The 26,836-nt window shown below is 33.6% G+C and overlaps 1 protein-coding gene across 1 annotated transcript; it reads right to left on the bottom strand.

Annotated features, from left to right (window-relative positions):
* Positions 1–4,600: 4,600 nt before the first annotated feature.
* LOC137636822 (golgin subfamily A member 6-like protein 22) lies at positions 4,601–12,268 on the bottom strand. Its single transcript, XM_068369178.1, has 2 exons — positions 9,986–12,268; positions 4,601–5,287 (listed from the first exon to the last, which is right to left on the bottom strand). The coding sequence occupies exons 1-2, from the start codon at positions 12,266–12,268 to the stop codon at positions 4,601–4,603; spliced, it is 2,970 nt and encodes a 989-aa protein (XP_068225279.1).
* Positions 12,269–26,836: the final 14,568 nt, after the last annotated feature.

The following is a 26,836-nucleotide window of genomic DNA, read 5'->3' as shown; positions in this document are numbered from 1 at the left end:
AGAGAGAGAGAGATAGATATACATATATATATATATATATATATATATATATATATATATGGATATATATATATATATATATATATATATATATATATGTATATATGTATATGTATATATATATATATATATATATATATATATATATATATATATATATATATACTGTATATAAATATATATATTTATATATATATATATACATATATATATATATATATATATATATAAGCATATATATATACTACCGCCATAGAGTTATGGGGTCGTTTGACTGGCCAGACAGTACTATATTGGATCCTTCTCTCTGGTTACGGTTCTTTCTCTTTGCCTACACCAACGCCGAATAGTGTAGCCTATTCAGTTTCCATGGATCCTGTGTCTTCAAGGGATTATGGAAGGCAGGAGAAGGAACTTCTGTCTTTTTTTCACTTTTAAGTTAAATGAAGATGAATGCTGGAAGCACCTCTGGCGATTCCAGAGGAATCACTGGTTTATTGGTACCTCCGACAGCCCTCCTTTGGTACCTCCCAAAGGAACCCAGACCATTTTCCACCAAGAGGACCTATTGCCGGATTTTTCTGAGGAGGTAATGAAAATCTGTTTGGATCAGGGGAAACCTTTAATTTTTTTGAGATGGTGGGGGAGGGGGACAATTATTAAAATGAAGCTCACTTTAGCTCATAAAGTCTTATATTTGATTTGCTGTCTATTTGACATTGATTCTTATGTGATTTTCTTCAGTCAGATTTGTCCAGTCAGATTTTGTCCTACGTGATTTTGTCCGTGAGACTTTGTCCTGTCAGATTTTGTCATAAGTGTTTCACCATTATCATGAATCACGTTTGTATACATAAGAATACCAAACTAGATATAGATATTCCTTCTCATTTGCAATGCTTTCATAGGCTCTGTCACTTTACATCTTCATGTGTCAAAATTACAACATCCCACACACAACATAAGATGAACATTTTAGCCGCATCTAAGAATACAATATTAACTAATTCGTGTACCTGAGACTATTCCCTCATTGTTCAAAATCTGACGGGAAAATATCACACAGGACATAATCTGATTTTGTCTCGTTTTTTAGATTTATGTTTAAGTTAGCCGTTAAAACCAAACCCTCTACGAAAAGCGTTTGACTTCCTGTTAATCCCATCTGCAGAATCATCTATAACATTAACGGATATTTAACTCAAGAAAACTTTATCCAAACTTTTTAACCAACCATGCAACAGTTGCTTTCAGACCTTGAAGAGGAGCCTCAATTAGGAAAATAAATGGTTATGTCGAGAGAGAGAGAGAGAGAGAGAGAGAGAGAGAGAGAGAGAGAGAGAGAGAGAGAGAGAAGTTTAAGAATTTTAGATGATACTAACCTACGAAAGAACAACACTCTACTCATAACTCATTTAAATTCTCTCATTACGCTCTCGTGAGTTTGACCAAAGTTCTCTCAAGAATAATTAATCAAGGAACAAAGCATACTAGAACAAGTCAGACTTCTTGCATCTGCTGAGTCCATCTTGTAGAATACCCCTTGGGTATCTGGAATAGACTGGCAACAGACGCCATCTTGTTTTTTCTGTTGCCATATTCTTTTTGGTGGGATTTTTCAGTTTATATATACATATATATATATATATATATATATATATATATATATATATATATATATATATATATATATATATATATATATATATATATTTTCTATTTCTATGTACCGTCAGGGAATCTTGTTCATAGAGCACAGCATAATAGAAGAAGTCAGACTTGTTTGTTCTACATTTGTTCACCTGACAAAGAAACAGTACAAGTGAATCTTTATCAAGGAACAAAGCATACTAGAACAAGTCAGACATCTTGCATCTGCTGAGTCCATCTTGTAGAATACCCCTTGGGTATCTAGAATAGACTGGGAACAGACGCCATCTTGTTTTTTCTGGTGCCATATTCTTTTTTGGGGGATTTTTCAGTTTATATATATATATATATATATATATATATATATATATATATATATATATATATTTTCTAATTCTATGTACCTTCAGGGAATCTTGTTCATAGAGCACAGCATAATAGAAGAAGTCAGACTTGTTTGTTCTACATTTGTTCACCTGAAAAAGAAGCAGTACAAGTGAATCTTTATCAAGGAACAAAGCATACTAGAACAAGTCAGACTTCTTCCATCTGCTGAGTCCATCTTGTAGAATATCCTTTAGGTATCTAGAATAGATTGAGAACAGACGCCATTTTGTTTTTTCCCTGCTGCCATCTTCTTCTTCATCTTCTTCTCTTGGAATTTTTCATTTTTTTTATGTTTTTTGTTTTTATATTTTATGGGAATTTTTTTTTAGTTTCTATAGATTTGAAACAGCCACCATCTTGTTTTTTCTACTGCCATATTATTTTCTTTATTTGGACTTCTTAGTTTTTATAATTTTTTTTCCTTTTTTCTGCTTTGTCTGCATTTTTTCCCACTTTTATGTGGGGTCGATGTTTCTGACCAGCTTTTTCCATCTGCCTCTGTCCAACACTTCATCACCGGTTAATCCCTTTGTCCGAAGGTCATCCTTGATACAGTCCATCCACCTTCGCTTTGGTCTCCTTCTCCTTCCCTCTACCTACATTTCCATTTTTTTTAATTTTTTATCCCTTTTTTCTATTTTATATTTACCTTCATGGAATATTGTTCAGAGAGCACATCATAATAAAAAAAAGTCAGACTTGTTTGTTCTACATTTGTTCACCTGACAAAGAAACAGTACAAGTGAATCTTTATCAAGGAACAAAGCATACTAGAACAAGTCAGACTTCTTCCATCTGCTGAGTCCATCTTGTAGAATACCCCTTGGGTATCTAGAATAGACTGGGAACAGACGCCATCTTGTTTTTTCTGGTGCCATATTCTTGTGGGGGGGATTTTTTAGTTTTTATTTATATATTCTTTTGTATATATTTTTCATTTCTATGTACCTTCAGGGAATCTTGTTCATAGAGCACAGCATAATAGAAGAAGTCAGACTTGTTTGTTCTACATTCGTTCACCTGACAAAGAAACAGTACAAGTGAATCTTTATCAAGGAACAAAGCATACTAGAACAAGTCAGACTTCTTCCATCTGCTGAGTCCATCTTGTAGAATACCCCTTGGGTATCTAGAATAGACTGGGAACAGACGCCATCTTGTTTTTTCTGGTGCCATATTCTTGTGGGGGGGATTTTTTAGTTTTTATTTATATATTTTTTATATATATTTTCTATTTCTATGTACCTTCAGGGAATCTTGTTCATAGAGCACAGCATAATAGAAGAAGTCAGACTTGTTTGTTCTACATTTGTTCACCTGAAAAAAGAAGCAGTACAAGTGAATCTTTATCAAGGAACAAAGCATACTAGAACAAGTCAGACTTCTTCCATCTGCTGAGTCCATCTTGTAGAATATCCTTTAGGTATCTAGAATAGACTGGGAACAGACGCCATCTTGTTTTTTCTGGTGCCATATTCTTGTGGGGGGGATTTTTTAGTTTTTATATATATATTTTTTATATATATTTTCTATTTCTATGTACCTTCAGGGAATCTTGTTCATAGAGCACAGCATAATAGAAGAAGTCAGACTTGTTTGTTCTACATTTGTTCACCTGAAAAAAGAAGCAGTACAAGTGAATCTTTATCAAGGAACAAAGCATACTAGAACAAGTCAGACTTCTTCCATCTGCTGAGTCCATCTTGTAGAATATCCTTTAGGTATCTAGAATAGACTGGGAACAGACGCCATATTGTTTTTTCCCTGCTGCCATCTTCTCTTTTTAGATATTTTAGTTTCTATATATAATTTCTTCTTTGGTATATAGTCTTTTTCTATCTACCTTCAGAGAATATTGTTCAGAGTGCACAGCACAATAGTCAAAGTTAGACTTGTTTGTTCTGCATTTGTTCACCTGACAAAGAAACAGTACAGGTGAATCTTTATCAAGGAACAAAGCATACTAGAACAAGTCAGACTTCTTCCATCTGCTGAGTCCATCTTGTAGAATATCCTTTAGGTATCTAGAATAGACTGGGAACAGACGCCATATTGTTTTTTCCCTGCTGCCATCTTCTCTTTTTGGATATTTTAGTTTCTATATATAATTTCTTCTTTGGTTTATAGTCTTTTTCTATCTACCTTCAGAGAATATTGTTCAGAGTGCACAGCATAATAGTCAAAGTTAGACTTGTTTGTTCTGCATTTGTTCACCTGATAAAGAAACTGTACAGGTGAATCTTTATCAAGGAACGAAGCATACTAGAACAAGTCAGACTTCTTCCATCTGCTGAGTCCATCTTGTAGAATATCCTTTAGGTATCTAGAATAGATTGGGAACAGACGCCATCTTGTTTTTTCCCTGCTGCCATCTTTTTTTCTTCTTCTTCTTCTTCTTCTTCTTCTTCTTCTCCTCTTGGAATTTTTAATTTTTTTTTTTTATGTTTTTTGTTTTTATATTTTTGGGGGATTTTTTTAGTTTCTAGATTTCTTTTGGATTTTTGTTTTTAAATTTTCTTTTTATATTTTCTTTTATTTTTTTTCTAGTTTTTCCTTTCACTTCTTAGTCGTCGCTATTGACTTCCTCTTCCAACCGATTCATCAAATCCTCTAATTCCATAACTACCTTATGAGTATCACCGATCTGTCCAGTCTTTGCCAAAAGTCTCTGCTTTAGACTTTCTATTTCCTTCTTCAGACCATGTACTTCACTTTCTGTCTCTTTTCTTATTCTTCTTTCCTCTATTAGCTCTTTATCAAGCCTTTTGCTCTCTTCCTCTCTCCTTAGAAGTTCTCTCTTTTGACGTTTCACTATATCATCAATTTCCATTGCCAATATTTCAAGCCGATCTATCTTAATTTCCATCTCCTCTTTTTCGTGCTTAAGAATTTTTGCTTCTTCCGTCACGAGATTTAGCCGATTTTCTATTTCTCTTTTGATTGTTTCTACCTCCTGCAAATTTTGTATCTGCAGACTTTCCTTGTTTTCTTTGAGAATAGCTAATTGTCCCTCTTTTTCTTTTCTTAGTCTCTCCTCCTCCATTAACTCTTTTTTAAGCTTTTCTTTCTCTTCTTCATTCCTTAGAAGTTCTCTCTTTTGACGTTTCACTATATCATCAATTTCCATTGCCAATATTTCATGCCGATCTATCTTAATTTCCATCTCCTCTTTTTCTTGCTTAAGAATTTTTGCTTCTTCCGTCACGAGGTTTAGCCTATTTTCTCTTTCTCTTTTGATTGTTTCTACCTCCTGCAAATTTTGTATCTGCAGACTTTCCATGTTTTCTTTGAGAATAGCTAATTATCCCTCTTTTTCTTTTCTTAGTCTCTCCTCCTCCATTAGCTCTTCTTTAAGCTTTTCTTTCTCTTCTTCAACTCTTTGTGCTACAGCATATGTTTCCATATTTTGTATCTCTAGACATTCCATGTTTTCTTTGAGAATAGCTAATTGTCCCTCTTTTTCTTTTCTGAGTCTCTCCTCCTCCATTGACTTTTCTTTACGCTTTTCTTTCTCTTCTTCAACTCTTTGTGCTTCAGCATATGTTTCCATATTTTGTATCTCTAGACATTCCATGTTTTCTTTGAGAATAGCTAATTGTCCCTCTTTTTCTTTTCTGAGTCTCTCCTCCTCCATTAACTTTTCTTTAAGCTTTTCTTTCTCTTCTTCAACTCTTTGTGCTTCAGCATATGTTTCCATATTTTGTATCTCTAGACATTCCATGTTTTCTTTGAGAATAGCTAATTGTCCCTCTTTTTCTTTTCTTAGTCTCTCCTCCTCCATTAACTCTTCTTTGAGCTTTTCTTTCTCTTCTTCAACTCTTTGTGCTACAGTATATGTTTCCATATTTTGTATCTCTAGACATTCCATGTTTTCTTTGAGAATAGCTAATTTTCCCTCTTTTTCTTTTCTGAGTCTCTCCTCCTCCATTAACTTTTCTTTAAGCTTTTCTTTCTCTTCTTCAACTCTTTGTGCTACAGCATATGTTTCCATATTTTGTATCTCTAGACATTCCATGTTTTCTTTGAGAATAGCTAATTGTCCCTCTTTTTCTTTTCTGAGTCTCTCCTCTCTCATTAACTCTTCTTTAAGCTTTTCTTTCTCTTCTTGAACTCTTTGTGCTACAGCATATGTTTCCATATTTTGTATCTCTAGACATTCCATGTTTTCTTTGAAAATAGCTAATTGTCCCTCTTTTTCTTTTCTTAGTCTCTCCTCTCTCATTAACTCTTCTTTAAGCTTTTCTTTCTCTTCTTGAACTCTTTGTGCCACAGCATATGTTTCCATATTTTGTATCTCTAGACATTCCATGTTTTCTTTGAGAATAGCTAATTGTCCCTCTTTTTCTTTTCTGAGTCTCTCCTCTCTCATTAACTCTTCTTTAAGCTTTTCTTTCTCTTCTTGAACTCTTTGTGCTACAGCATATGTTTCCATATTTTGTATCTCTAGACATTCCATGTTTTCTTTGAGAATAGCTAATTGTCCCTCTTTTTCTTTTCTTAGTCTCTCCTCTCTCATTAACTCTTCTTTAAGCTTTTCTTTCTCTTCTTGAACTCTTTGTGCTACAGCATATGTTTCCATATTTTGTATCTCTAGACATTCCATGTTTTCTTTGAGAATAGCTAATTGTCCCTCTTTTTCTTTTCTGAGTCTCTCCTCTCTCATTAACTCTTCTTTAAGCTTTTCTTTCTCTTCTTGAACTCTTTGTGCTACAGCATATGTTTCCATATTTTGTATCTCTAGACATTCCATGTTTTCTTTGAGAATAGCTATTTGTCCCTCTTTTTCTTTTCTGAGTCTTTCCTCTCTCATTAACTCTTCTTTAAGCTTTTCTTTCTCTTTTTCATTCCTTAGAAGTTCTCTCTTTTGACGTTTCACTATATCATCAATTTCAATTGCCAATATTTCAAGCCGATCTATCTTAATTTCCATCTCCTCTTTTTCGTGCTTAAGAATTTTTGCTTCTTCCGTCACGAGATTTAGCCGATTTTCTATTTCTCTTTTGATTGTTTCTACCTCCTGCAAATTTTGTATCTGCAGACTTTCCATGTTTTCTTTGAGAATAGCTAATTGTCCCTCTTTTTCTTTTCTTAGTCTCTCCTCCTCCATTAACTCTTCTTTAAGCTTTTCTTTCTCTTCTTCAACTCTTTGTGCTACAGCATATGTTTCCATATTTTGTATCTCTAGACATTCCATGTTTTCTTTGAGAATAGCTAATTGTCCCTCTTTTTCTTTTCTTAGTCTCTCCTCCTCCATTAACTATTCTTTAAGCTTTTCTTTCTCTTCTTCAACTCTTTGTGCTACAGCATATGTTTCCATATTTTGTATCTCTAGATATTCCATGTTTTCTTTGAGAATAGCTAATTGTCCCTCTTTTTCTTTTCTTAGTCTCTCCTCCTCCATTAACTCTTCTTTAAGCTTTTCTTTCTCTTCTTCAACTCTTTGTGCTACAGCATATGTTTCCATATTTTGTATCTCTAGACATTCCATGTTTTCTTTGAGAATAGCTAATTGTCCCTCTTTTTCTTTTCTTAGTCTCTCCTCTCTCATTAACTCTTCTTTAAGCTTTTCTTTCTCTTCTTCAACTCTTTGTGCTACAGCATATGTTTCCATATTTTGTATCTCTAGACATTCCATGTTTTCTTTGAGAATAGCTAATTGTCCCTCTTTTTCTTTTCTTAGTCTCTCCTCCTCCATTAACTATTCTTTAAGCTTTTCTTTCTCTTCTTCAACTCTTTGTGCTACAGCATATGTTTCCATATTTTGTATCTCTAGATATTCCATGTTTTCTTTGAGAATAGCTAATTGTCCCTCTTTTTCTTTTCTTAGTCTCTCCTCTCTCATTAACTCTTCTTTAAGCTTTTCTTTCTCTTCTTCAACTCTTTGTGCTACAGCATATGTTTCCATATTTTGTATCTCTAGACATTCCATGTTTTCTTTGAGAATAGCTAATTGTCCCTCTTTTTCTTTTCTTAGTCTCTCCTCCTCCATTAACTATTCTTTAAGCTTTTCTTTCTCTTCTTCAACTCTTTGTGCTACAGCATATGTTTCCATATTTTGTATCTCTAGATATTCCATGTTTTCTTTGAGAATAGCTAATTGTCCCTCTTTTTCTTTTCTTAGTCTCTCCTCTCTCATTAACTCTTCTTTAAGCTTTTCTTTCTCTTCTTCAACTCTTTGTGCTACAGCATATATTTCCATATTTTGTATCTCTAGACATTCCATGTTTTCTTTGAGAATAGCTAATTGTCCCTCTTTTTCTTTTCTTAGTCTCTCCTCCTCCATTAACTATTCTTTAAGCTTTTCTTTCTCTTCTTCAACTCTTTGTGCTACAGCATATGTTTCCATATTTTGTATCTCTAGATATTCCATGTTTTCTTTGAGAATAGCTAATTGTCCCTCTTTTTCTTTTCTTAGTCTCTCCTCTCTCATTAACTCTTCTTTAAGCTTTTCTTTCTCTTCTTCAACTCTTTGTGCTACAGCATATGTTTCCATATTTTGTATCTCTAGACATTCCATGTTTTCTTTGAGAATAGCTAATTGTCCCTCTTTTTCTTTTCTTAGTCTCTCCTCTCTCATTAACTCTTCTTTAAGCTTTTCTTTCTCTTCTTCAACTCTTTGTGCTACAGCATATGTTTCCATATTTTGTATCTCTAGACATTCCATGTTTTCTTTGAGAATAGCTAATTGTCCCTCTTTTTCTTTTCTTAGTCTCTCCTCCTCCATTAACTATTCTTTAAGCTTTTCTTTCTCTTCTTCAACTCTTTGTGCTACAGCATATGTTTCCATATTTTGTATCTCTAGATATTCCATGTTTTCTTTGAGAATAGCTAATTGTCCCTCTTTTTCTTTTCTTAGTCTCTCCTCTCTCATTAACTCTTCTTTAAGCTTTTCTTTCTCTTCTTCAACTCTTTGTGCTACAGCATATGTTTCCATATTTTGTATCTCTAGACATTCCATGTTTTCTTTGAGAATAGCTAATTGTCCCTCTTTTTCTTTTCTTAGTCTCTCCTCCTCCATTAACTATTCTTTAAGCTTTTCTTTCTCTTCTTCAACTCTTTGTGCTACAGCATATGTTTCCATATTTTGTATCTCTAGATATTCCATGTTTTCTTTGAGAATAGCTAATTGTCCCTCTTTTTCTTTTCTTAGTCTCTCCTCTCTCATTAACTCTTCTTTAAGCTTTTCTTTCTCTTCTTCAACTCTTTGTGCTACAGCATATGTTTCCATATTTTGTATCTCTAGACATTCCATGTTTTCTTTGAGAATAGCTAATTGTCCCTCTTTTTCTTTTCTTAGTCTCTCCTCCTCCATTAACTATTCTTTAAGCTTTTCTTTCTCTTCTTCAACTCTTTGTGCTACAGCATATGTTTCCATATTTTGTATCTCTAGATATTCCATGTTTTCTTTGAGAATAGCTAATTGTCCCTCTTTTTCTTTTCTTAGTCTCTCCTCTCTCATTAACTCTTCTTTAAGCTTTTCTTTCTCTTCTTCAACTCTTTGTGCTACAGCATATGTTTCCATATTTTGTATCTCTAGACATTCCATGTTTTCTTTGAGAATAGCTAATTGTCCCTCTTTTTCTTTTCTTAGTCTCTCCTCTCTCATTAACTCTTCTTTAAGCTTTTCTTTCTCTTCTTCAACTCTTTGTGCTACAGCATATGTTTCCATATTTTGTATCTCTAGACATTCCATGTTTTCTTTGAGAATAGCTAATTGTCCCTCTTTTTCTTTTCTTAGTCTCTCCTCCTCCATTAACTATTCTTTAAGCTTTTCTTTCTCTTCTTCAACTCTTTGTGCTACAGCATATGTTTCCATATTTTGTATCTCTAGATATTCCATGTTTTCTTTGAGAATAGCTAATTGTCCCTCTTTTTCTTTTCTTAGTCTCTCCTCTCTCATTAACTCTTCTTTAAGCTTTTCTTTCTCTTCTTCAACTCTTTGTGCTACAGCATATGTTTCCATATTTTGTATCTCTAGACATTCCATGTTTTCTTTGAGAATAGCTATTTGTCCCTCTTTACTGGCAGAATCTCCATCTGTTCTTAGGCTATTTGCTTCTTGGCAGTCTTTAAATTCCTTTTCAGTGTTCTCACTTTTCCAGACATTTTCATTTTGTTCTAATAATTGCTCTTGTATTATTCGTGTTATCCTTGCCAAAGCATTATTCTCGGCCTTCCTATTAAGATTTTCTCTAATGTCTGGATATTGTCCATGAAGTTCGCCTTCTTCCTTTATGTTTTTTCGTATGATATTTTCAAAATATTCGATGCCCCTCTTTACGATTCCTTCCTCTATTTCCTCCAAGTTAACCTTCTGTTTCTTTCCTGTTTTTTCCTCTTTCAAAGCCTCTTCCCTTTTGTCACTTTTTTCTTGTGAGATTTCATCCTGTGCAATTTGTCTAATCCTTATCAAGGCCACTTCTTTTGCTTCCCTCCTAAGATACTTTCTCTCGTCCTGAGGTTTTCCTTCAAGAACAGCTTTTTGTTTCTCTCCCATTTCATTTACCATCCTGGTTTCTGCATAATCATCACCTTTACTAGCAGAATCTCCATCTGTTCTTAGGCTATTTGCTGCTTGGTAGTCTTTAAGTTCCTTTTCAATGTTGTCACTTTTCCAGACGTTTTCATTTTGTTCTGATAATTCCTTTTCTATTATTTGTGTTATCCTTGCCAAAGCAATATTCTTGGCATTCCTATTAAGATTTTCTCTAAAGTCTGGAGATTGTCCACGAAGTTTGCCTTCCTCCTTTATGTTTTCTTGTATGATATTTTCAAAATATTCGATACGCCTCTTTACGATTCCTTCCTCTATTTCTTCAAGGTTAACCTTCTGTTTCTTTTCTGTTTTTTCCTCTTTCAGAGCCTCTTCCCTTAGTTCAACAGGAACATACACTTTGTCTCTTTTTTCTTGTGAGATTTCATCCTGTGCAATTTGTCTAATCCTTATTAAGGCCACTTCTTTTGCTTCCCTCCTAAGATGCTTTTTCTCGTCCTGAGGTTTTCCTTCAAGATCAGCTTTGTGTTTATCTTCGAAACCCTGTGTGCTGAGCTTATCTTCTTCTCTCTGTAGTTGAGACTCCCTTAGTCTACTTACTTCCTTCCTCAGAGAATCGTTTTCTTCCTGGACTTCCTGAAATGTCCTCTCCGGGGATAGTTTCTTGTTCCCCAGTTCATCGTTCTTGCGTTTGTCTTGGTCAGCTTTTTGCCTGAAAGACGCCAGCTCTTGGTCCCTCTGAAGAAGGTCGTGGTCTAGATTTGACATTTTGTCATTTATTTCCCCGAGCTTTTGTTGGTAAGCATAAACCTCCTTTACGAGGTCATTTTGCTGGCAATCCTTTCTCCCCTCCTCTTCATCATCATTGCCATTTGAGGTGGAATTTTCCAGTGACGATATTTCTTTCTGATCTGCCACCCACTCCACCCACTCTTCCATTTCGCTGATGGAGTAATTGTCAAATTCCTTGTTTAACCCGATGAGCAGAGTGTCCATGGAGCAACCGCTTTCGTTTCCATAGCAACCTGCAAACCAGTCCAGGAGTTTCCTGAAGGGGGATCTCACCGTAAGCACCCCGATGGTGAGAGCCATGCTTAGGGCATCTGTCTGTGGGGTGCCTCCCTCCCCCGCAAGGATCTTGGACGCAAAACACTTACAGTATTTGGTGTTCGCACCCGAACTCTGGCTGGTCTGAACTATGGGTCTTTGGAAAGGGTTGGCACCGATCTCCCTCATGAGATCAAAGTCCATCACACTTACCTTTGGAGCTCGTCCTCCGGTAGCTAAATCGATCATAACGTTTTCCGGGTGGACGTAATTGTGGCGGTAGCCTTCGGCGTGGAAATCCTGCAGAATTCCAACCAGTGCTATCAAGACACGAACGACCTGCTCCTTGGTCGGTCGCACGATCCTTGCCCAGTCCCATAGGGTCATTTGGTGACGTGACACGATGATCACCTCCCATTCCTTCACGAGTCCCATGACTTTGAGAACCGCAAGATGCTGGAATCGAAGGAGATTCTCAACCTCGACGTCTAGGCATATCCTATTCTCTTTGAGGCAGAAATCCGAATATTTGCCTACAAGTTCATAGACGTCTCCGAATTCACCCCGTTTTATTACCCTGCCTACGAAGGGCAACAAGTCCTCGAGTGAATAAACCCTAAGCTTTGTCTTAGGGCAGATTTCTACGGGCTCGATCGATTTGTCGATCGTCCTTTTCCCGAGAAGTTTCATTTTCAATAGTCCTACTACTGAGTTCTCTTCAATTGATTTATCATAACAGATAAAGCTGCCTGATTCCTTTGTAGCAGCCAACAATAACAAATTATTTACAAAACTATTAGATCTTATAGCCATAATTAATATTAACGATCTTGGCACCCCAACTAGCATTAAATATAAAAAAAACAGCGAATTGAGCTTCAGCAAATACTTTTTTGGCTTCAGACTGAGTGCCAGAGTCAATATGTCTTCAGGTTAGAAGAGAGAGAGAGAGAGAGAGAGAGAGAGAGAGAGAGAGAGAGAGAGAGAGAGAGAGAGAGAGAGATATCCACAAGATAAAAAATGCAGAAAGGAATTAAAAAAAGAACTACGAAAACAAAAGGAAAGATTTATGAAAGTTTTCTTTCAGTATGAATCGTAACATTTCGCTTCAGCCTCTGAGGAAAATCTAACCCTCTGGAGTCCATTCTGGAAGTCTCCTTCTTTCGTCTTTCGTCTGCGTTCACTCCGAGAATGTAATGTTCTTGTTCCTTATAAATTTTCTTTGCATTCTTGTTAACAATTATGGAAATATTCGAAGAATAAGGAATCCAAAGTTTCTCTGGTCGATCGAAATATTCAGTGTCTTCAAAGGCGGAAAAAGGGGGGAAATCTTAGGCTGAAGACGATTTTGTTCTCTTCCAAGATTCCGATTCCTTTATTCTTCGTTCATTTTGACTCCATTTGTGAGAATTCTTTCCTCTCCAGATGACCGGAGAGAGAGAGAGAGAGAGAGAGAGAGAGAGAGAGATAGAGAAGAGAGAGAGAGAGAGAGAGAGAGAGAGAGAGAGAGAGAGAGAGAGAGAGAGAGAGAGAGGCAATCTCATATGTCTCTGGTTGATAGAAATCTTCGAAGGCGGAAAACAGGAGGAATTTTACGCCGAAACGATTTGTTCTCTTCCAAGATTTCCATTCCTTTATTCTTCTTTCATTTTGACTCCATTAGTAGGAATTCTTTCCTAATCTAATGATCGGAGAGAGAGAGAGAGAGAGAGAGAGAGAGAGAGAGAGAGAGAGAGAGAGAGAGAGAGAGAGAGAGTAATGAAATTTCATTGCCGAATATGTGCAACTCAGGCAAGCTGACGTTGCTGCCATTCAACGCTACCAGACGTACGATATAATTAATGATAATAATAATGATAATAATAATAATAATTTATGATAATAATAATTAATAATAATAAATAATAATAATAAGAATTAATAATTAATAATTAATAATGATAATGATAATGATAATGTTAATAATAATAATAATAATAATAATAATGATAATAATAATAATAATGAATAATAATAATAATTAATAATAATAATAATCATTAATAATTAATAATTATTAATAATAATAATAATAATAATAATAATAATAATAACGATAATAAATAATAATAAATAATAATGATAATAATAATAATAATAATAATAATAATAATAATAATAATAATAATAATAATAATGATGATGATGATGATGATTAATAATAATAATAATAATAATAATAATAATAATAGTAATAATAATTGGGAGAAGTGCCTTCGTATATGTATGTAATAACAATAATAATAATAATAGTAATAATAATACTAGATAATAATATTAATAATATCAATAGCTAATAATGATAATTAATAATAATAAAAATAGTAATTATTAATGATAATAATAGACTTTTTAAACTTTTAGACTATTCATTCTTACATATGAATTACATATAAGGAGCCAATAAAGGAACTAAGTCCTGCTATGGCAAACACATTTGACAGAGTAAATATTTTAAAATACATTAAATAATACATTGATAATACAATTATTTTTAAATTCAATAAATGATATATGTACAATAAGCCAGTAAACTCTGTTTAGAATAAATTGAAAATAAACCTTACTTCAATCATGGTTTTTCAACACCAAAGAAAAGGTTCACTGAAAGAGATAAAGAATCTAAAATATAAAACTTAAAGTAATAGAGAATCTGGAATATAAAACATCACTACCTTAAATACAATCACCTAGATAAATTTTTTACACTTAGCGATTACTGCAAATTCATTTACTAAAAATATACGAAAATGATAGATAAAAATTATTAAAGGAAACTTAATATTGAGAAACTACCATATGTTTGTATTTCCTCTTCAAAGTTACAACAGCCTGAGGCTTTAAAAGACCATGAGGTATTTCGTTTAACAGTCTGCACGTCTGAACCAAAGCAGACTGCTTCTCCACCTCCACCCTTACTGCCGGGAGATTGATCCTCACGCCCCGAGTACCGTACGAGTGTGAAGGCAACAGTGGGGCATAATACTCACCGAAAACGTCAGACTTTCTATATAAAACATCGTGAATAAACTTCAAAAGGAAATATTTGTATACATCATCAAATTTCATTAAATTTAACCTTTTGTACATGTCACTAGTTCTCATCAAAGGTACATTATTCTCGTCGTGCTTAACCTTTAGAATGTTGCTTAGTATTTTGTTGAGAGAGGTTTTAATGTTATGGAGGTTTATCTCAGGAACGCCACCCCAAATGATAACATTTTGTATTATTATAGGGTACACCAAGGAGTAATACATGGTCATAAGAGCAGACTGAGGCCCAAGTGAGGAAAGTGGATAAAAAATGACTTGAATTTTGCTTAATTTTCTAAAAACTTCAGCTGATTGCAGAGTAAAACTTAACTTATTGTCAATAATGATGCCTAAGTACCTGATACTGGAGACCCACTCAAGCTTAGCTCCGTTAAAATACATGTCTGACAAGCTTTCAACATGCCTTGGTGTGAACAACATTAGTTTTTTCAACGTTAGGAATTAGTCTATTATTCTGGAGCCAATTTGTGAGTTCAGCAATCAATATATTTATTTTGCTAATGCACAATTGAAGTGATTTTTCTCTGATATACAAAAACGCATCATCTGCAAATAGAACCTTCTTTGAAATCCTTACATCTACTATATCGTTAATAAAAACATTGAATAGAAGGGGTCCTAAAACCGAACCCTATGATACCCCAAAATTTATAGGTCCAGTATCAGACGCATGGCCATCAATACAAACATACTGCCTCGGTTACTCAATTATGACAAGAGGAAGGAGTTAACAGCACCTCTAAATCCTCTAATTGATAACTTATGGAGAAGGGCATTCCTATCCACAGTATCGAAAGCCTTCTTTAGATCCCAAAAAGTGCTATCATGTATGACTTGTGGTTAAAAGAGGGTAAAATATCACTTACAACCTTAAAAATGGCAGTAGTAGCGCTACATGCTTTTCTAAAACCGAACTGAAGGTTCGAAAGTACATTAAAAAGATCAATGAATTTGACCATCCTTGAATGAGTTAGGAGTTCAAAAATTTTATTTATAGTAGTTGGTGTCGTAATGGGTCTATAGTTACTAATTTTTGTTACATCACCTGACTTAAACACTGGGATAACCCGACCAACCTTTAGGACATCAGGGTACAAGCCTTGAGAAATGCTCATATTACATAAGTGCGCAATGATAGGTCCAACATTATCACGAACTAATAGGAGTAAACTGGGCTTAATATCCTTTAGACTGTTTCCCTTATCCGGCATTGATCGCAATATTGAACAGACCTCTCCCTCGTCTGTTGGAGCCAAGAAGATTGTGTGGTCAAATCGACAAATATTATCAAAATATGTAAGATTTATATCATGGGGCAGATTCCCAGTAAGACGTGAAACAATATCCATGAAAAAATGATTGAAAGAATCTGCTATTTGTGGACCCTCAATAACTGTCCCATCCTCTGTCATCATCACCCGTACAGATTCCTTTACACCATGCCCAAGCAGGGTATTGATGTTATACCAGGTCTTAATGATATCCCCCTTACAAGTCTCAAACTTACTCATACAGTACCTCATCTTGATTTTATTTGTAACCCAAGTCGGTAAATTTTGTACATATTAAACTGTCGCTTATGAACCAACCCACACGCCGTATACACCTCTTTAGCTCAGGTGTTACCCACGAAGAACTAACTAGACTCCTGCTTACTCTCTTTCTTTTTATTGGGAAAGCAGAATCATAACACTCAATCAATTTATGGAAAACTTATTGAAAGCAACATTAGAATTGTGTTAAAAATACCTGTCGGAAACATGAGTTTGACACTCTGTCAACAAATATCTGGATGGCGTTTACATTAATTAGTCTAGAATGTATAGTCTTTACAATGGTTTTACAATTATTTTCAAACATATAGTATATTAGGAAATGATCTGTCAAAGAAAACAGCACAACACCAGATGAATGATTAATCCCTATTTTAAAGTTAGTCTAAATGTGATCAATCAAAGAAAATGGTGTAATTTGGTTAGACTCATTAAACTTAGCAGGTAATGTAATGACAGGAAAATATCCATGACCCAGCATACTATTAACAAACACATCAATGTAGGTCAATTTTAGTGGATTGAAAAGATTCAAATTAAAATCACCAGTTACCATAATCTTATCATGGACGGGGAATTTACTGATCACTTTACTAAAAAACATTTCATTAAAAACTACAGCATTAGCACCAGTGGAGCGATAAACACGACAAATAACATACCGAAAATTAGCACCTATTAGATAAAACGTGATGACCTTCATAATATTACAGACAAATGTAAAATGCTTAATAACCTCTATGTTTAACATTTCATCATAAAAAAAAAAACTTTAATTCCTCCACCAAAGTTATCCTTATATATGTTGGCCTGCTTATATCCCCCTAAAATGTTGCAAATTGAAAACTAATAACAGGTTAAGGATTATAAAACTAGATTTTGAAGCTAACTCAAAAAGAGATGAAAATACAGCAATGGTAATAATAGCAGATTTTATTTCAAGTATCTGGATGGCAAGACAAATGGGAATAAGTGCTGAACAGCAAATTATTAAGTGCATAAAGAATAAACTTAAATACATTTAATGTAAATATTATTGGATATAAGAACCATGTTAAAAATATTTTCACAAATCAATATGTTTCTAACTTAAAAACATATTTAGAAAAATAATAAAATAAAAATGTAATTTTATCATATTATAATAGATGTTATAATGTACATACAAAATGTAAAATATAATTTGTTAAGGAATATTTCTTTATAGAAGAAAAAAAATATGTATGTTAAGAAAATGTAATTGTATTTTCATAATAAAAGATAAAAAAAAAATATATCAATTGCACAGTCAGAGCTCTCGGATAGCCACGTCTCTACTAACACCAAGACTGTGAATTTAAACAAGAAGTTACACAGAAGTGCCACGGAACTTGCAAAGTTCTTTCTACAACTCCTCACGTTAAAGCTGAGCATAGAGAAAATGCCACTCGAATGAACAGATTCGGCTTTAAAAGTCGGTTGGGCTGTCGTACGAACAGTGGATGTATGGGATATCACCTTCTTCACCCAGATTAAGTCTCAATTTAATCTGGGTGAAGAAGGTCCAAAGCAAATTCATCCATTACAAAGACCAGTTACGAGCATGCATGATTAATAAATAATAATAATTAATATCAACAATTGATAATTAATAATAATTAATAATTTATAATAATGATTGATAATCTATAATTTATAATTGATAAATAATAATAATAATAATAATAATAATAATAATAATAATAATAATAATAATAATAATAATAATAATAATAATGATAAAAATAGGGTTCAGTAAGAGAGTTGTTTGATAAGATTTTCCTTCAAGAATGAATTAGAAATGTGCTTGCAAAAATATTTGTTTGTTTTGAATCATCTTATTTTCTTTTTAGCAATGTCCCCCTGTCAATATATTTCCTGTTTCTGGACCTCCATGGACTACAAAATTGTTTAATTGCTGTTAGTTTTCATATTATCCTAAAATCCAGTAGTTTTATCAATAGATTTTCTATGCTTGGTGGTAATCAGTGTTTCCAAACCCGCCCAATTGGGCTACTTTTGAACACCTTGCCGCGGGTTATAAAAAAGGGTACCGCTACTTGCCTGAAATTGGACTACTCTGGAAGAAATAAACTGAGGCGACAATAAATCGTTTAAATGGTCTTTACAAATGCAATTTCTTTTATAATAATTTCAAAGTGGAAATGTAGATCGATTATTCTATTTCAAATTTCAATAGTTCACATACAGTTTAAACAATAATGATGAAAAATTGTAAGTTGGCATACCAGACAGGCTGACTGACGCCACTAGACTATATGGCGTTTGCCAGTTAAGACTGTAAAAGACTTAACTGCTTCCGCTAGTTAGACATCAGTTTTATATTTACCACTCAGTGAGAGGGTTGGCTTAGTTCAAAATGCCAAAGAAGTGCAATTGGAGTGTATATAAAAAATAACCCAAAATGGAAGATCGAGGAACTTTTGAAAGATTGGATTAGAAGTAATACGGTTATAAGAGCCCACCATTCAGATTTAACCATGCATTCTAATACTGGTACACACAAAGCGTATATAAAGGCAAGAGAAAGTAATGTTACGAGATTTTTTTTTTGCTAGTACATCTTCTCAGAAAAGCAAGCAAACAGATCACAATCAAAATGTTACAGATTTGAAACGTTCACTATGCATTGCTTGTCATACATCAATCAATTCTGTTGATCATATTGGTGAAGTAATGAAGGACAGTGCCAAAAAGACTGTACTTATAATAAAAACACAATACGTGAATCTTCTCAGAAAATCAACCAAACAGATCACAATATAAAAGTTACTGATTTGTAACTTAAACTATGCATTGCTTGTCATACATCAATCAATTCTATTGATCATATTGATGAAGTGATGAAGGACTGTGCAAAAGGCTGTACTTGTAATAAAAACACAATACGTGATATGCAACTTCACCGCACAAAATGTACCAACTTAATAAAAAATGTTTTGGTTCCCGAAATGAAAAACCAACTAATTACAGATATTGGATGCAATCCCTTCTCTTTGATTATTGACGAAGCCACCGATATAACTACAAATAAACAATTGTGCATTGTGGTTAGATACTATAGTGAAACAAGCAAACATATGGTATCTACATTTCTAGGACTTGTTGTCATCGAAGAAATATTTTTGCAAATGCCCAGGTAAAATAAATCTATATTATGAAATTCTTTTAAGTGCCTAAAGCAAAGGGGACTATATACTTAGTTTTTGTTGATCCAGAGATTGCATATCTCCACCATCTTTTATTGCCCCTTTTATTATACTGTACAATTAGCTTATAGCTAGAATGGACATATAGCCCTTAGGTATATTTCACAAATATGTTTAAAAAAATGATCTTGTGAACCATATTAGTCAGCAATAATTATATATAAATTTGAATGGAATAAAATTAATTACAGGTTTTAACAGATGCAATTTGCAAGTTTTTGGGTGAAGTTAGATTAAGTATTGAGCAATGTCTTGGACTTGGGACAGACGGTGCAAGCGTATTATGTGGTACTAACAATTCCGTATTAACCAAGCTTCAGGAAAAAAAATCCGTCAATCATTGGTGTGAGGTACGAAATTGTTGTATTTACAAAATTGACTTCTTATAGATATGTAGGAATTAATGTTATAATATAAATGAAAATAATCTCTCTCTCTCTCTCTCTCTCTCTCTCCTCTCTCTCTCTCTCTCTCTCTCTCTCTCTCTCTCTCTCAAATAAAATATTTTCTATTTTGTACAGATGTGTGTGCCATAGCTTGCAATTAGCTTCCAGTAAGGCTGTCGAGACTATGCCCAGAAACGTGGACTTTCTTGTTCACCAAACCTACAATTGATTTAGTTTCTCTAGCTATCGCGACAGCATATAAAGATATATTCAAAACAATAAATGATGGCACGACTCCATTGAAAATAATAGCACCCTCGGGAACATGATGGCTGTCCATTTTTCAATGTGTGGATCGAATCCTATCCCAGTGGGAAGAACTGAAATTGCACTTTCAGCCGGCAAAAGCAAACGAAAAATGTTATACAGCAGAAATGCTCTATCAAGATGTATGCTGATCCTGTTATTAAACTTTATGTAGAAATTTTAAAGACAATTTTGGGAGAGTTTGATGGTCAACAAATTATTTCAAGGCAAAAATGTTTCTTGCTTGAAGCTCTTTGCAGATTTAGAATATTTTTGTTTTCAGGTACCTGATACAGCGTACCATTAAATCAAGTGTACTTAAGAATACAGAAAATTTGATTGATTTGAATTTCGAAGGTGAAGCTATATTCCTAACTTTTATGGAGACAGATCTGAGAGCGCTCATTGTTATTCAGTTAGACAAGTCCCGGATTGATTCTAATGCAAAAATTAAAGTACGACGGAGATGCACAACCTTTTTAAGGGAAGCTTGCAAGCGGGTAGCAAAGCGACTTCCAAACAATTTAGGCATGCTTGAAAATATGACTTTGCTCTGTCCAAAAATTGCAACAAGCGCAGTGAAGCCAAAAGTGACAGAATTACCATTCATTTACAACCAGTTTAAAGGTGATCCGTCAAGTTTGCAGACCGAATGGAAACAGGTAATTGAATATTGCCTTTATAATTTTTTTAACATTTTAATGAAGGAACTACTTGAAAAATTGTTTTTATCCTGACAGACTAACTTAGATGCATTTTAAGTCTTTAAATTCAAGAAATTTCATTTAATTAAAGTAGGGAGGTCAATATTTCTTGATTACCTCAAGACTTATGGAATACTACATCGCTTCTTCTATTTTAACACTTTTCTATATTTTTACACTGCAGGTAATTCTTGTGGAGTGAGGTGAAGCAGTCCATAAAGATCCTGTTGAATTGAATTCTGGTGTTGGAGTGTGAAGAGGTGGACATGATATTGTTCTTATAGATGATAATATGTTTTTGGTCGTTTTATACTTCTCGCAACACACCAGAGAACCCGTTGCCTACTGACAAGGTATTTCTAAGTCATAATTGAAAGCAAGGTTTCAAAATCAGGCTTTCATTGCAGAGCAAATACAATAGATGGGCTTAGCTATTCAAATAACTGTCTTCTTCTTCTTCTTCTTCTTCTTCTTCTTCTTACGAACTTATTAGTCCCATTGTATAGCAAAACAGCCGCTCGAGTCAACTTTCTCCATTATTATTATTATTATTATTATTATTATTATTATTATTATTATTATTATTATTATTATTATTATTATCTAAGCTACAACCCTAGTTGGTAAAGCAAGATGCTAAAAGCTTCTATTTATATTCTATTCATTCTTTGTACAGTACATTAACACAAAATTTTTACCAATTATTTTATAAAATAAATTATAGGTTTTTCAAATCAGACCTAAAAAAATATTGTTTATACAGTTTTGGCCTATACAACTCAGTGGAGAGATTCATCTTGTGTTAGCTGGAAAATTAGTCAAAGAAATAATGAGCCAAAATGAGAGAGAGGGATCCAATGTAGTATTATTCTGCCAGTCAGTTCACAATAACTTTGTAGCGGTGGTGGTTCAACGGTTGTCTTTCCTTAACCAACATACTATTGATTCATTTTATAAGAAAATGATTTCAATCTCATAAATAGCGGTAATTATTATGAACATTTAAGGCAACTAAATTCATAACTATTAACCTTTATGACATTATGAATTAATCAACAAATCTATAAAATTGGCATAAAATATTTGAGTCTACTTTAATGGAGAAGATTTTCTTAGGAGTAATGGCAGTGATATCTGTATCGTTCTAGGTAACCTTGATTAAAGAGACTCGGGTTTCCGAGAGTCCAGCTTTGGGTCAAGCCCTAAGAATCGACTCCGTTGAGGATCCTTCCTCTTGGGTGTCTTCCGAAACAGGACTACCTATTGGTTTGGGGTTCCGAGACAGGCAGGATAGAAAGAGAGTATCCTGTCACTGACGTCCCTCGGTTATCCAGCTAAACAGCAACAGGCTTTCTTTGGTCCGGTGTTGAATTCTCCTCTTCAGTCTCTTTCTTCCCATCATCAACTTTTTCATATCCCTTTTTTTCTTTTCTTTCCCTACCATATTATCATCATGAATTATATGGCTTTTGCTTCTTCCCTCATTTAGACTCATTATAGGCCTACCTGACATTGTTGGAACATCATTGCTTTTGTGCAGGTATTCCAAAATCCAGCAATCATATTCCTCCTGTGTTTCTTCAGCAGCATCAAATAAGATCATTTCAAGTTTACAAACGATTTCGCAGTTTCCCTGAATTTAGACTCGCAGGTTGAAAATCTTAGGCAAATTTTTGTTTTTCTTAATTAAGAGAAAATATTCCAGTGAAGTTGCTTTTCATGAATTAAAATAACCTCTTTTAACGTATTTATATTTTGAGCGTTTGAATTAGAATTCATTGCAATTAAGAAAAAGATTATATTGCATAAATATTTCATTTCAAAAGAGAATCACGAGAGACCCACATAGCCGCCTTCCGCAACGCCTCTGTTAAGATTAATTACGATAATGGCGGCGTATTTCTTTAGTGGACAGACAGCATATAACACTTGTTCTGCGAATAGATCTTTTTAAAAAGGCATAAATTAACCTGTTAAAGAAAATAATAGTTTGTTGCGGCATTCACATATCCATTCTCGAGTCAACTTTCTCCTTCTATATTATTATTATTATTATTATTATTATTATTATTATTATTATTATTATTATTAGCAATTTTGAAATAATATTCCTAATATGATCAAATCATAGGACCTGGGGTTTGATGGATCAAGAAAACTATTTAGTATGCAATTTAGTTGTTCCTTTTTTTTTCTGCAGCTCTTATTGTCTCGCTTTCCTCTTAGAGCTCACTAATAGTGCGGTGGTAGCATGAAGTCAGTTCAAGCTGGGTAGATCCTGAACAGACTTCGTCCTTTGATCAGATTATTATTATTATTATTATTATTATTATTATTATTACTTGCTAAGCCTAACGACTCCAACAGGGAAAATAGCCCAATGAGGAAAGTATATAAATTACAAGAGAAGTATAAGAACAAAATTAACATTAAAATAAATTTTTCATATATAAACTATGAAAACTTCAAAATAACAAGAGAAAGAGAAACAAGATAGAATAGTGTGCCTGCGTGTACCCTCAAGCAAGAGAACTCTAATCCAAGATAATGGGAGAACATTGAACAGAGGCTATGGCACTACCCAAGACTCGAGAACAATGGTTTCATTTGTGATTGTCCTCCTTGAGGAGCTGCTTACCATAGCTAAAGAGTCTCTTTTACCCTTACCAAGAGGAAAGTAGACACTGAGAGAATAATTGTTTGGTCATTTCAGTGTCGTCAAGTGTATGAGGAAAGAAGAGACTGTGTAAAGAATGACCCAGTCAATTCTGTGTATGTGTCGGCAAAGACGAAATGAGCCGTAACCAGAGAGATGGAGGAACGGAAACAAGGAAAATGAACAAACTAAAAGAGAAGTAATGAACAATTAAAATGAAATATTTTATAAACAGTAGCAATATTAAAATAGATCTTTGCTACACAAACTTAAAAAAAACTTTAAAAATGATGAAGAGAAATGAAATTAACTTCACATTAAACCCAATTATTATTCTCATATCAATAATGAAAAGACCAACTCTGACCTCAAATGCAATCACAGGAAATCCGCCATATCAGAAACTAAGCCACGAAATGAAGCTCTGTCAGCGTAATGGATTTAATAAGGCCAAATCTTAATTAGCAGCATTGCATGTTTATGAGGATCGTGTTAACCCTGGATAAGTACGCTACTCGGACACCCCTTTAAGGGTATACTCGGTTGCGTGCGACCCCTACTCCAAAAAAAAATTCAGGAAATATTTAGTTATGCATCAATCTGTATTGTTTGACTTGCTAAAAATACTTCAAAGAATGCTAAAAACTACTGAAAATATAAATGATACCCATCTACAAAATAACTATTTATTAGAAATATATTAAAGATTTAAGTATACAAAAAAAAAGACGACGTAAATATTCACAAAAAATAGAAATATACATATACACATAAATGCCTTTAGGGACACCTTCTTAGATGGCAAAGCAACAGCGTGTAATTGCTGGAAATGAGTTGGACCCATAGAAGTCAAGATCTGAAATGAGAAAAAAAGGGTAACTTTTTTTGGCCAAACAAATTTGTCCAAATTTCATGAATTTTTTTGGGTACCCAAATGAAATAGGAAGAGGCTAATTTTTCTTATAGAATAAACTCATATTATCCTAGAACAGAAATACATAATAAAATGTGCACTAAGATGTAATTTACTGTTATATCAGGGGCGAAATCTAAAGGTCATTTTTTGACGGCCTAGTTTTACAATGTAAATTTCTTATGAAAATTATTGTATCTCCTATAAAATATGATATTTATGCATTAAAATATACCAAAATATCATTAATTCTATACAGAACAAGAATATATAGAGATATGCCAACTTACCTTTCGGGTATGTCAACAAAATGGCTGCAGACCGCAACAACTCTTACAGCCCAATCTACAACTTGAAATGAAGAATGGGGTTGCAAGCTCCATATTTTCATCAACATCTCTTTTTAACTCCATTAGAAGTGTGTTGATGACATCCCTGCCGAGGGAATACTGCCTGCTGGCCATTATTGAAGATAAATTCAAAATAAATAGAAAAAAATCAGAAATTTGCAAAAAGTTAAAAAATTCAGAAATTAGCATTTGAGGGAAAATGGACCTCATGGCAATATATGGCATCTAAGCCAAAACCAATGTCATGCAAGTGGTAGACACACCATCCACCCACAATTTCCAACTTTAAAGAACCAAACAAGTATCAACACTGTTCGACAATTTATAATTATGTAATAACTTTGCTGTTTGATCACTTACCCCTATAAAGGTATTTCAGGGTCGAGGTCGACCCCTGGGCGGTAAAAAAACGGGGAAGGAGGGAAGTTAGACGAAAATCAGTACTATAGCAGAAAATGGCATGTAGACTAGTCACCCCTTGCAGGTCGATCACTTCCATATTCGAGACAGCTGATGATTTATGGGGAAAAAACAGGTTTTGAAAATGCTGTAGGGGTCGCGTACGACCCATCATACCTTTCCAGGGTAGATCTAATTCAGTCACTTATCTTCATTACAAGAGGTTATATAGGCCAGGGCAAAGACAGCTGGTCTAAGAAGCCTTCGTTTGCTTATCCAATTAAACCAATCTTTGTTTACATGTTTTGTTATTCGATACGATGTAACTGTAATTATTATATATATTTGACTTTACAATCAGAGAAAGTAATGCTTTTAGTATGGTTCATGCAGATAAAGTGTTTTATATTGTAATAAGAACACATTGAAAGTACGAAGTTGAAATGGCATTCTTTATAAACTGATGGTTTGACAGTACAAAGCAGCACCAATTATCAGTCAGGGTTAAAAGAATACCTTTTAACCCTGTTATTAGTAATGTATAAAGAAAACAACAATACGAAAATAGGCAACGTAATTTTATAGCAATTATTATATGCTATAAATCAGTGATCAATGATTTGAAGAAAAGTAAATGAAAAGAGCTGTTGCAACAATATGAAAATGTATTGAACGTAAACAGTATATTCAAATTCCAAAAAGAAATGATATCATGAGATGTTAATAGTGGGAGTTAAACTGCTAATTACTACGCATTGGAACGATATTATTATTATTATTATTATTATTATTATTATTATTATTACTTGCTAAGCTACAACCATAGTTGGAAAAAACAGAATGCTATAAGTCCGAGGGCTCCAAAAGGAGAAAATAGCCCAGTGAGGAGAGGAAATAGGGAAGCTCTAAGACTAAGTTATTCTTAGTTCTTGTTATAAATAATATCTTCAAATATCAATTAGTATTTTCAACTTAGAAAAAGATGATTCTACAATCATGTGCACAAAACAATTATGTTTAATACATTCTGAAAGGCAGGAGTCCATTGTAGTTTGTGTAAAGAGTTAATGAAAGCGAAATCTCTTAATAACACACGCACACACACACACACACACACACACACATATATATATATATATATATATATATATATATATATATATATATATATATATATATATATATATATATATATATATATTTATATATATATATATATATATATATGTGAATTGGTCGTTACATTGGATTATCCCCTCTTTAAATTAAGAAGTTATTTGAATTCCCTTTGAAAATGGAAAAGTGTGTAATATATGCGGTAAAAGCAGCAACGGATTCTGCTGTTAGAAAGATAAATATTTAAACCCCGATTTATTAATTATGTAAAAAACAGAGTTATAAAACGTTCTCAACAACCTGGTCTTGAAAGCCACAGCCTTCCCAGTAAAGAATATTTCATAGTTGATTTTTGAACACCAGTTCTTATGCAAAAGCCCTATTAACATGGTTCAACCTCATCCTCTACTGTAGGTGCAGCTGCATAACCTGCAGCTTTTGCCTTGAGAAGATGCACTAAATATCTGGGAATCTTTCGCAATTACTTTCAAGTTAGTTCGAGCATATTTCCCATTTCACATTCGTTATCGTAAA

This window comes from Palaemon carinicauda, unplaced genomic scaffold, assembly GCF_036898095.1.
Source record: "Palaemon carinicauda isolate YSFRI2023 unplaced genomic scaffold, ASM3689809v2 scaffold4, whole genome shotgun sequence".
Classification (NCBI taxonomy): Eukaryota; Metazoa; Arthropoda; class Malacostraca; order Decapoda; family Palaemonidae; genus Palaemon; species Palaemon carinicauda.
Note: the sequence above shows the minus strand (reverse complement) of the source record. Positions and strands in the feature narration are given on the sequence as shown.